This window comes from Coturnix japonica, chromosome 28, assembly GCF_001577835.2.
Source record: "Coturnix japonica isolate 7356 chromosome 28, Coturnix japonica 2.1, whole genome shotgun sequence".
NCBI classification, from domain to species: domain Eukaryota; kingdom Metazoa; phylum Chordata; class Aves; order Galliformes; family Phasianidae; genus Coturnix; species Coturnix japonica.
In genome coordinates this window covers 708,054-717,784 of record NC_029543.1, presented here as the reverse complement: position 1 = coordinate 717,784, position 9,731 = coordinate 708,054, and the positions used below count along the sequence as shown (strand labels likewise).

Sequence of the window (9,731 nt, the reverse complement as noted above, 5' to 3'; positions counted from 1 at the left end):
CTCTGAGGCACCTACTGCTATGAAGGCATGGAGCAATGGGGGCTATTTGTCAAAACCAACCCCAATGAAACCAGAACTTCAAAGTCTTTTATTGCAGCCCTTGTGGCTGAGCTGTGGGAGCAGCACGGGACGGACAGAATGAGAGCGGGACAGAGGATGTGCTCAGCTCACTTGACGAGATCCTTGAGGTAGTTCCAGCCCTGAGCCGTGTATTCACACGCTCTGCTGGGAGCCACCGACAGGGCAGACATCAGCGTGTGCACCCCTGTAAGGGACATGGACAGTCAGCACAGCACAGCAGCAATGGAGGCACATGGCAGGTTGATTTGTGGCACCAACCCCAACCCCGGCCAGTGTGTGGTTCTATGACAAGCTGCAGCACTGGCCCCTTCCCACAAATAATGAAATGGGATTTTACCTTTATTCCAGGAATCCGAGGGGGAGAAATCCAAGGTTGGAACGGGTGGGAGCTGCAGAGAGAAAGAAAGAAAGAAAGAAAGAAGGGCAGCAATGGGGGGCAGGGGGATCACGGAGCCCAAAGGGGTTTGGTGCTACATCAATGAGCATCAATGAGAATCAATGAGAGTCAATGGGCATCAGTGAGCTCTGGGCTCTGAGCTGCAGTAAAAGCAGAGGGGAAATACGTGACAGCTTATAATAGGATCCGATATGGAAAAGCTGCTGGTTCCTTCAGGGTCTCCCTGTCACTGTGGGTCCAAACAGACCCGATGCTGCTCCTTATCCCCCCCTTATCTCCCCCCTTATCTCCCCTTATCTCCCTTATCTCCCTCTCACCTCCCATCCCACGTGTCCGCTCCATTCTCTCACCGCAGCCGGTAGCGCTTCCCGGGCCCGTTTTAAGGCCTCTGCCCCCTCGGTCCCGCTGCCCAGCAGCCCCTGATCGTACGACACGTACACGGCGGCTCCGGCCAGGCCTCCCTTGATGGCGAACCTGCAGGGACCAAAGCAGTGACTCGGTTCGGTTCGGTCCCGCCGTTACGTCCCTCCCATCCCGGGTCTGACCGCGGTCACTGACCGGATGAGCGGCGCGATGCGGGCGGCCATGACGGCACCAAGGGCAGCGCCGCGAGGGCCGCCGGGAGCCTCACGTGACCGGAAGAGTGGAGAACCACTTCCTTCTCAACCGTTACCACGGCAACGAGCGCACGTAGGAAGCTGCGGCCGCCGCCATCTTGGGGTGAGGGGTCGGGGCGGGCAGTGAGGGGGCTGGGGGCCGCAGGGCGGGGAGTGGGGGCCGCACCCGCTGAACGTGGCGCTGTGAGCGGCGACATGATGGGAGATGAGCGAGATAACGGGGTGATGAGGCCTGACCCGGTCCGACACCTTCCCGTTGTGGGGGGGCAGCCCGTTCTATCGCCTCCATCCCGCCCCGTTCCGCTCGGACTCCCCCCGTCCCCCATCACTGATCCCGTTCCGTTCCGTTCCCGCAGCTCGTTCCCGTCCCGCCCCGTCCCGTCCCGCACACGATGGTTCCCATCACGAAGCTGTTTTGTGCCGCGGGGCTCCTGGCTGCGCTGCTGTGTTTGCGCTGCAGGGACGACCCGTTCCACGCAGGTATCACGGTCCGACACTCGGTAACGGCCGCTCAGTCACACGCAGCCCCCGCTGTGAGCGCGGCCACAACCGGCCCCGGCTGCAGCAGCGGCTCCATCCGCCCCCACCCGCCGCTTCGTGCCCCGTTTCCCCGCACACTTGTGTCCGTGTGTCCGTCTGTGTGTCTGTATCTGTGTCCGTGTGTCCCGTTCTCAGAGCTCCTTTCCGGTGCCCGCGTGCTTCTGACCGGAGCCAGCGCCGGGATCGGGGAGCAGTTGGCTTATCGCTATGCGGCCTATGGGGCTCAGATGGTGCTGACCGCCAGGAGGGAGGCGGCGCTGCGGGAGGTGAGGGAGGAGGGAACAGAACGGCGGGGACTCGGGCTTTGGGCTTCGGGCTTTTGTGGCTGTTTTGTGCTGCCATCCCCTGCACTGACCCCATGTGGGTTCCCCTGTGCTGGGTTCCCCCGTTGCTGTCGCCCAGCAGCGCTGTTGCAGCGCGTGTTTCTCCCACCAGGGGGCAGCACCGCAGCCCGATGTTGCTCCTTATCGCTGCTCCTCCCCCCCACCTCACATTGAGCCATTGGCACAGCGCTGTTTTCGCAGGTGATGGAGAAATGTCTGACCCTCGGAGCAAAGAAAGTCTTCTACCTCCCAGCTGACATGTCTTCACCTTCAGAGCCCGACAGGGTGGTTCAGTTCGCTGTCCAAAAACTGGGTAAGCGGGACAAGAATGGCAGCACAGCCAAATATCTGCTGTATTTACCCCTGTATTTACTGACTGCTGTCTGTGCCCGCAGGAGGGCTGGACTACCTCGTGCTGAACCATATCGGCACTTCCCCGTTTGAGATGTGGGGCGGGGATGTGGAGCACAGCCGCTGGCTCATGCAGGTGAGGATTCCCAGCAGTTCTTGTGATTCTGCTGCTCCTGGGACAACCTGGAGGGGCTCGAAGGCAGATTCAGAGCTCTGCCTGCAGCCGAGGGCAACCGTGTGTGTGTTTCTAGGCTGATACTTTGGAGCCTCCCCTACTCACCTCAGTGTTGTGCTGACTTAACCTTCCTTTCCTCCTGTCGTTCCCATTCTCACCCCACTCTCCCTCTCAGCTCTGCTCTGTTTCTTTCAGCTCTCACTGAACTCGAAGCATTTTCTCTCTGTCTCCATCCTCCCCCTCCTCCTCCAGGTCAATTTCTTTAGTTACGTTGCTCTGGCATCAGCCGCTCTGCCGGCCCTGGAGAGGAACCAGGGCTCAGTGGTGGTGGTTTCTTCCCTCTCAGGTCAGTGTGTGGCTGCACCGATGTCCTTAGGGCTCCATCCATAGGGCTCCATCCATAGGGCTCCATCCATAGGGCTCCATCCAGCTGCAGGGGGTGGGTCAGGGCCGTGTCTGTTTCTCCGTTGCCGTTCATTCCCCACCGCCCGTTGTATCTCCCAGGGAAGATCCCCACCCCATTCACCACGTCCTACTCAGCCACCAAGTTCGCTCTGGATGGATTCTTTGGGTCCCTGCGGCACGAGCTGATGATGCAGAGGAAGAACGTGTCCATCACACTGTGTGTGCTGGGCCTCATCGACACCGACACGGCGCTGGAGAAGACCCGGTATGTGTATATACGTATATATACGTGTATATACGTGTATCTATACGTGTCTATGTGTGTTCGGTGCCGTGACGCCCGTTGTCCCATAGTGGCCGTGTTTTCCTGTCCGCGTCCCCCGCGTCCGACGCGGCGCTGTCCATCATCCGCGGGGGCTGTTCCCGCGTCCCGGAGCTGTTCTACCCGTGGTGGCTGCGCCACGTTCACGGTCTGTGGGTGCTGCTGCCCAACCCGCGTGTGCTGCAAAGCTTCTACAACTACAGCAGCCACTGAACCGGCGGAAACACCGGACAGAGCGCGGCGTGTCCAACCGCAGGCAGCGGACGCGGGGGCAGCTGGGGACCGAGGGAGAAAAACGTTTATTAATCCAAGGGGCGGCTTGTTAGAGCAGCCTGCACCGCCCCGTCCAACCCGCCGGTCCTTCCCGTTCCTCGTCCCGGTCGCAGTCATGTTGGATCCGGTTGTAGCGGAAATAAACACATGGTGCCGAGAGCGGCCATGGAGTATCAAAATGGTCTTTACAGTCAGTAAACATGGACTAACAGACACAACAACCCCCCGCTCTGGGTTGGGGGCTGCAGCCCCGACCCCCCCACCCCCATCCCACATCGCACACGGTTCCCCCCAACGTCCCCCCCCCCCGGCCGGGATCGGGGCAGAGCTTCATGCTGCGGAACCGGCCCCAGGTGGAAGGAAGAACCGCAGCGATGGCGGCACCAGCAGAACCCAACGGGGAACATCCCACTGGGCCGGGAACCGGCAGCGCCTGCACAGCGCCGGGTCCTGCACAGCCCGGGCGGCTCCAGCAGCTCCTCATCATCCTCATCATCCTCCTCTCGCTTTGCTGCCCAGGGTCCTGTTACAATGAGGAGCAATGGGAGGCGGCACCACGGGGCCTGCAGGGAAAAAGGTTCCTGTGCTTTCAGCCCAGCAAAGTGCAGGAGTTCGGTCCGCAGGAGCCCTTGGGAGGGTGAAACACAGCGAGCAAAAAGCAGCTGGTGCTGAACTCGGTGGCTGAGCCCGGGGCGGAGCTGCACAGTTCTCCTCCTCCTCCTCCTCCTCGTGGTGCCGATGCTGAGCCGGGAGTTGAGCCCTCCCTGCTCCGTGTCCATCCGCATCCTCTAAATGTTCAGGTCTGTTTGCAGCGCCCACTGGGCAGACACCGCAGCAGAGTTAAACTCCGCAATTCCAGCCCCTCCAGCAACGAGTCGGGGTCTGAATGGGAAAGTTTGGTCCTGTGAGTCACTGCAAAGAGAGGAAGGAGGGAGAACAGTCCCCACTTTGGCTGCAGACACACTTTGTTACCCAGATCCCAACCCCCGGGTCACCCCCTGGCTGCCCCATACACCCCCCTGATCATCCAACCCATCCCCAGCTCCGTGCCCACCCCACGGAGCAGCCACGGCCTTTACCTGTGCTGCAAAGGTGACTCGTGCTCGCTGGCTGCTGTCAGTAGGGATGGTTGGCATCCTTGGGTCGCTTCAGTTGGACCTTCAAACGTTTCATGCCGATCTGGAAGCCGTTCATGGCCTGGATGGCAGTTTGTGCACTGGATGGGTTGTCGAAGCTCACAAAACCTGAAGGGGAGGACACGGGCAGCGATAGGAGCAGCACTGGGGGGTGCTCAGTGCACGTACAGCCCGGCCGTGTTGTGCTTCAGCAGCAGCACTCACCAAAGCACTTGCTCTGGTTGGTGGCGCGATCCACGAACACTTTGGAGGAGATGACATTGCCAAAAGGCAGGAACATCTGCATCAGCTCAGTGTCCCCAAACTCCTGGGGCAGATGGTAGATAAACAGGTTGCAGCCTTCAGGACCTGCGGGCACGAGGGCGGTGGGGAGGGACAAAGCACAGACAGCCCCAAAGGGGAAGAGAAAAGGGCTCAACTAAGCACGGCACTGGAGGAGCCCCCCAGCGCTGCACTTCGGCCTCAACCTCCCCTTACTTGTCTCAGCCACTCATCCAAAGGTTCTGAGGGCTCCCCAAGACCTTCTGCAGACAATGCAGAGACACAGAGGTACTGGAGAGCAGATTCCCTTTTGCCCAGCTCTCACCTCCCCTGCCCACATCCAATGCAGCAGCTGCATTGCAGCCATGAGCCACAGCTGGGAACCTCCTGCACTGCTGCCTATCCCAGCTCTGTGCTGAGCTGCCCACCCTGAAGCCTCACAACCACCACCCTCACCTTCACGCTGCTGCTGCTGCAGGACGGGCGGTGGCTGCGGGATGCTCTGCGCGATGGGGGTGATGGAGGTGGTTGGATACACGGCTGTGGGCCAAGGAGACACAACAGACCATTTACCCGGGGTGTGGAACACAGAAAGTCCCAAAGGAGAGAAGGGGAGGCGGTACCTGCGTACTGCTGGACGCCAGTGAAGGCCGGGTGCAGGGTCTCTGCTACCGAAGGGCTCTGGGCTGCAAAGAACAACAGCATCAGAAGCAAAGCAAAGGGAGCTGCGTGCATGGGGACTGCATGAGTCCAAAGGAGGGGAGGGGAAGCCTTTGCTGCAGGGATTGAGAAAAATAGAGTCAGGTTCAGCTCTGAAGGGATGGTTTCCTCCCACGTGCCATACCTGAATAGGGCACGAAGCCGTTGGTGTAAACTGTTTCCAAGGACGGATGGCCGTTGGGAAAGGGCACCACGCCAGTAAAGCCATTGGAAATGGGCGCCACCAGCCCCGGCATGGCTGTCGTTCCCAGGAGAGGCGGCGAGTGCAGCCCTGCAGTGAGAAGGAGACGCTGTGAGCTGAGCCATGCAAAGCCCACCCGCCCCATTCCACCAGCCAGGTGGGACTGCTGTGCACGGGGCTCTTATTTCTCCCAGCTGGTGTCTGCAGGGTTGCAGCAGGGGAGGCAGCTCAGCCAGACACAGCCCAGGGGCTGCAGTCGCTCCTTCCTGCCCTCACCTGATGTCTGTGCGATGGGCGCAGCCTGCAGCCCGTTCAGACTGACAGCCCCGATCTGCTGGATGTGGCACGGCGAGAAGGCGACGCCGGGGCTCAGGTAGCTGCCATGGGAGGTGGACAGGACGGTCGTCTGCTGCTGCATCAGCTGCAAGGCAGGACGGGGCTGCTCAGGGTCTGCACGGCCCCCAGCAGCCAAACACCCCCCTCAAGGTGTTACATGACCCACAGAGCTGCCCCAGGGGGGCATCCCTCACCCTGAGCCTGCACAACGCTCCTGAGAGCACCCAGGTGCTGCTATGTCCCCCCGGACCCTGCACACACCGCTCTGCCTTAACGCCCAGCCGGCACGAACCGAAGCGTTTCTTACTTAGCAGATGAATATTGATTTCCCTTTTCCTCATTAGCGCCTGTTTGGTGGCAGGCGCTGCCTGGAACGCGACCCGCATTCAGATGCAAATGTGCCACACCAGCCCTTCTCAGACGGCTCTCATTACTTCAATAAAATTACCTTAATGAGCCGTAAGGACTAAGGGTGGTGGTGGAGGCTCAGAGGGGAGCTCGGAGCCACCAGGAAACACGCAGGCAGCGATGGCACCAACCGCCCCACCGACCCTCCTCTGCACCCATGTGTTCCTATGGGCCCTACTTTGGTCTCAATTCATGCCCGGATCCGACCTGTGGATGGAGCTGCACTGAGGGCTGCCCTCACTTCCCAGCCCTCACACCTGCTGCCTTTTGGCTGGGAACACAGCAGTGCTCAGCCTCAACCACCATCACCTGAGCCCCCAGTGCTGCATCCCAGGCAGCAGCTCCAGGGCTGCTCACCCGCTGCCTCCCATATTTTGTGCACCCGAGAGCTGGCGAGGATCTGTCCTTGTGGGGAGGAAGGATGGAAGGGAAATGGGACAAAGCCTCGAGTCGAGGGGAAAGGAACTGCAGGCAGAGCAGGAGGGTTAGTAAGGAGTGGAGAGAAGGTGTTCAGACAGCTGAGGGGAAACGAGAAGCAGAGAAGCGAGCAGCACAGCTGGGGGTTGGTTCTGCCTTCTGGTCACTAATGGGAAACTCTGAGGAGTGGAGGTGACTGACAAATGAGTCCAGAACGTCTCCCTGCTCTCCCACTACAGGCCACAAGCTCACAGTGTGCCCCCCCTCCAAGATGAGAGGAGCTGCCAGCCCTGCCAGAGAGGAATAAGGATGACTGAACACCTCTGGGCCTGCAAACCCCACATGGGTGGCACTGGCCAAGAGAAGAAGCTCTGGGAGCCACAGGCAGCAGCGGGGACTTGGTGCCCTCCAGAGTTTCAGCAGAGAAAGAAAAACTTGAGGCTGTGCCCAGGGCTCTCCTGGAGCTCCAAAAACAAACTGAGACACACGCTGCAGCCACAGACCCGGTTCACAAGGCAAATATCAGCCAGGAATCGTGGCTCTGAGCTGCCCGCAAGATAGAAAGACATGGGCTCATGCTCGACCTGTTCCCAGGCACCTCCACCAGTCTACGTGTCAGAGGAATCCAGCCTCACTGTATGAGCTCCCAGCTCTCTCCTGTCACCCCTTCCAGGAGGAAAAAGCCCACGGGCTGCGCTGCCAACTGAGAAACTGGAACAAACCCCAGGTGCCAGGAAGCTTGTACACGGTTACAGAGACCTGTCAGCAGCCTCCCAGCCCAGGTATGGAGCTGCCCCACAGCCAGGAGGGCAGCCTCCCCCCGACCCCCCCGTGTGATACTCACAGCCTGCGCATAGGCGCTGTATGGGCTGAACGGCAAGGTGAGAGATGGAGTGAATATCCCCAGCTGCCCCACCATTTGCTGCATGCGCCGCAGGGTCCTCTCCTTGTCTGTGTCTGCAAACTTCACCACCAGGCTGGAGGAGGCGCCCTAGGCACAGAGAGAGGAGACAGAGAGAGGAGGCCGGGGGGGAAGGAGGCCAGGGGGGGCAGGCAGAGTCAGCAGTTGGGCAAGGTGGGATGGGCAGAGCAGGCAGCAGAGAGGAAGAGGTGCAGAAGAGCAAATATTGGAGTGAAAGTGCTCAGAAGCTGCCTGGAACCTGGACTGTGCCCTTCCCCATCCATCCATCCATCCATCCATCCATCCATCCATCCATCCATCCATCCATCCATCCATCCATCCATCCATCCATCCATCCATCCACATCCCACCCTTCCCCTCACACACCTGCACACACCTCTGGCTGCATTCACCACCATCCTGCCCACAGGCAGCCCCAGCCCAGCAGGCTGTGAGACTGCGACAGGTAACATCACAGCCTGCATTGAGGGCACAGCTGTGGTTACACAGCCCCACACCCTGCATGGGGCACTCCCACCTACCCCAGAGGCTCCTCCACCACCTAAAGGAGGACAGGGAGGGTGCCCAGGCACTGCAGCCCTGACTGCTCGCACTGCTGGGTACAGACTCAGCCTGATCCCTGGCTCTCTCTTTTTTTAGCCTTTAGAGATAAAAGTGCTGTCACTACCGGTCTGGGCCATCACACACACAGCAGCCCAGGAGGCAGAATGGTCCCCAAGGACAGGAGCATGGATGTGTGTGTGCGCCCCATCGTCACAACTGTATGGAGCTGGAAACTGTGGTCGTGGGCAGGGGGGGAGAGTTCCCTCTGGGGGAGAGGATTAGGAAAGGGGGATTACCCTGACCTCATACTCACGGGCATTGTCTGGCTGCCGTGCAGTGCGTGGATTGCTGCCTGAGCCTCTGTGTGAGATGAGAACTTTACAAAAGCACAGCCTGGAAAGGGACAGAGAGAGCACAGAGACGCAGTGATGGGACCGCCGTGGTGTGGTCACATCTCATGCAGGGCAAAGCAGAGCCCCCCTGAGACAGCGGGGAACGAAAGGGACGGCTCACCCCAAACACTCTGTTCTGGACAAGCAGGAATGGTCTCACATCGTTCTTACAGCTCTGATGTCACCACCTCCACATCTGCCCCCCATCACCTCCTCCCTATGTTCTCTATACGCTCCGAACTGTGGCTACAAACGTTTCCAACTGCAAACCCAACCTGAGCTCACTGCTGACCCCTGCAGCTCCTCCTTGTCCCCATCCCTCCACCCAACTCTGTGCCCATCCTCCCCAGCCTTCCCCTCCCTGCCCATGGCTGCTCTATGTGTTCCCACAAGGCAGGCGAGCACTACCTGGAGAGCAGGGAGAAAGGGCAGGACACAGAGGGGTTCACACCTTTGCTGTTCCCATCAGGTCCACGCAGCACCGTACATTCATCAATGACCCCAAACGGTTCAAAGAGCCGGAGCACGTCATCCTCAGACTGCTGCTTATTTAACATGCCCACAAAGAGCTTCCTGTCCCCTAGGGGCAAACACAGAAACATCAACCTTCTATGAGGGACATAGTTCAAAGCAGGAGGACAGGGACACGTATGAACAGAACAGCCTCGTGCTGTGTCCCCTCTCGTCCCCTCCCTGGTGGTCAGTAGCAATTCCCTGCTTGTCACTGCTCTTCTTTCCTTTGGATAATCCAATATAAATGGGAATAACAAAATCTGCCTGGGCAATTACACCCCTTGTGAGCAACACATGAAGTCCAAGGGGCACCTCAGGACACACAGCAGATCATCGCAGGCAGCACACACCAACTGCAGCAACTCTGGTTTCTCTGCTTCCATTTCCTTCTATCTAACATCACCATTTCCACCACTGC

General features: G+C 59.5%; 3 protein-coding genes across 11 annotated transcripts in view; 1 reads left to right on the top strand and 2 right to left on the bottom strand.

Moving 5' to 3' along the window:
* Positions 1 to 65: 65 nt before the first annotated feature.
* Positions 66 to 1,586, bottom strand: MICOS13 (mitochondrial contact site and cristae organizing system subunit 13). Of its 2 annotated transcripts, none has more exons than XM_015886238.2 (4): positions 1,485 to 1,586; positions 796 to 952; positions 419 to 470; positions 66 to 265 (listed from the first exon to the last, which is right to left on the bottom strand). In XM_015886238.2, exons 1-4 carry the CDS (start codon positions 1,496 to 1,498, stop codon positions 168 to 170), a joined length of 321 nt encoding a protein of 106 aa, XP_015741724.1. In that variant the 5' UTR covers positions 1,499 to 1,586; the 3' UTR covers positions 66 to 167. The 2 variants fall into 2 exon arrangements, with proteins under 2 accessions (XP_015741724.1, XP_015741723.1); XM_015886237.2 differs by lacking the exon at positions 1,485 to 1,586 and adding an exon at positions 1,037 to 1,143 and having other exon boundaries at positions 68 to 265.
* Positions 1,129 to 3,663, top strand: HSD11B1L (hydroxysteroid 11-beta dehydrogenase 1 like). Its single transcript, XM_015886232.2, has 8 exons — positions 1,129 to 1,198; positions 1,452 to 1,575; positions 1,771 to 1,901; positions 2,160 to 2,271; positions 2,354 to 2,445; positions 2,737 to 2,830; positions 2,989 to 3,154; positions 3,244 to 3,663. The coding sequence occupies exons 2-8, from the start codon at positions 1,488 to 1,490 to the stop codon at positions 3,422 to 3,424; spliced, it is 864 nt and encodes a 287-aa protein (XP_015741718.1). The 5' UTR covers positions 1,129 to 1,198; positions 1,452 to 1,487; the 3' UTR covers positions 3,425 to 3,663.
* CELF5 (CUGBP Elav-like family member 5) overlaps positions 3,493 to 9,731 on the bottom strand; it is a 24,914-nt gene continuing 18,675 nt past the window's right edge. For 7 of the 8 annotated variants that reach the window (XM_032440976.1, XM_032440977.1, XM_032440982.1 and 4 more), the window contains 10 exons: positions 9,252 to 9,380; positions 8,722 to 8,801; positions 7,788 to 7,934; positions 6,059 to 6,203; positions 5,726 to 5,872; positions 5,505 to 5,567; positions 5,338 to 5,421; positions 4,825 to 4,968; positions 4,564 to 4,728; positions 3,493 to 4,396 (listed from right to left, as the gene is read on the bottom strand). In XM_032440976.1, coding sequence (XP_032296867.1) covers positions 4,601 to 4,728; positions 4,825 to 4,968; positions 5,338 to 5,421; positions 5,505 to 5,567; positions 5,726 to 5,872; positions 6,059 to 6,203; positions 7,788 to 7,934; positions 8,722 to 8,801; positions 9,252 to 9,380 — 1,067 coding nt within the window. In that variant the 3' untranslated portion in view covers positions 3,493 to 4,396; positions 4,564 to 4,600. The remainder of the gene's footprint in view (positions 4,397 to 4,563; positions 4,729 to 4,824; positions 4,969 to 5,337; positions 5,422 to 5,504; positions 5,568 to 5,725; positions 5,873 to 6,058; positions 6,204 to 7,787; positions 7,935 to 8,721; positions 8,802 to 9,251; positions 9,381 to 9,731) is intronic. The other variant, XM_032440980.1, reaches the window with a different exon arrangement.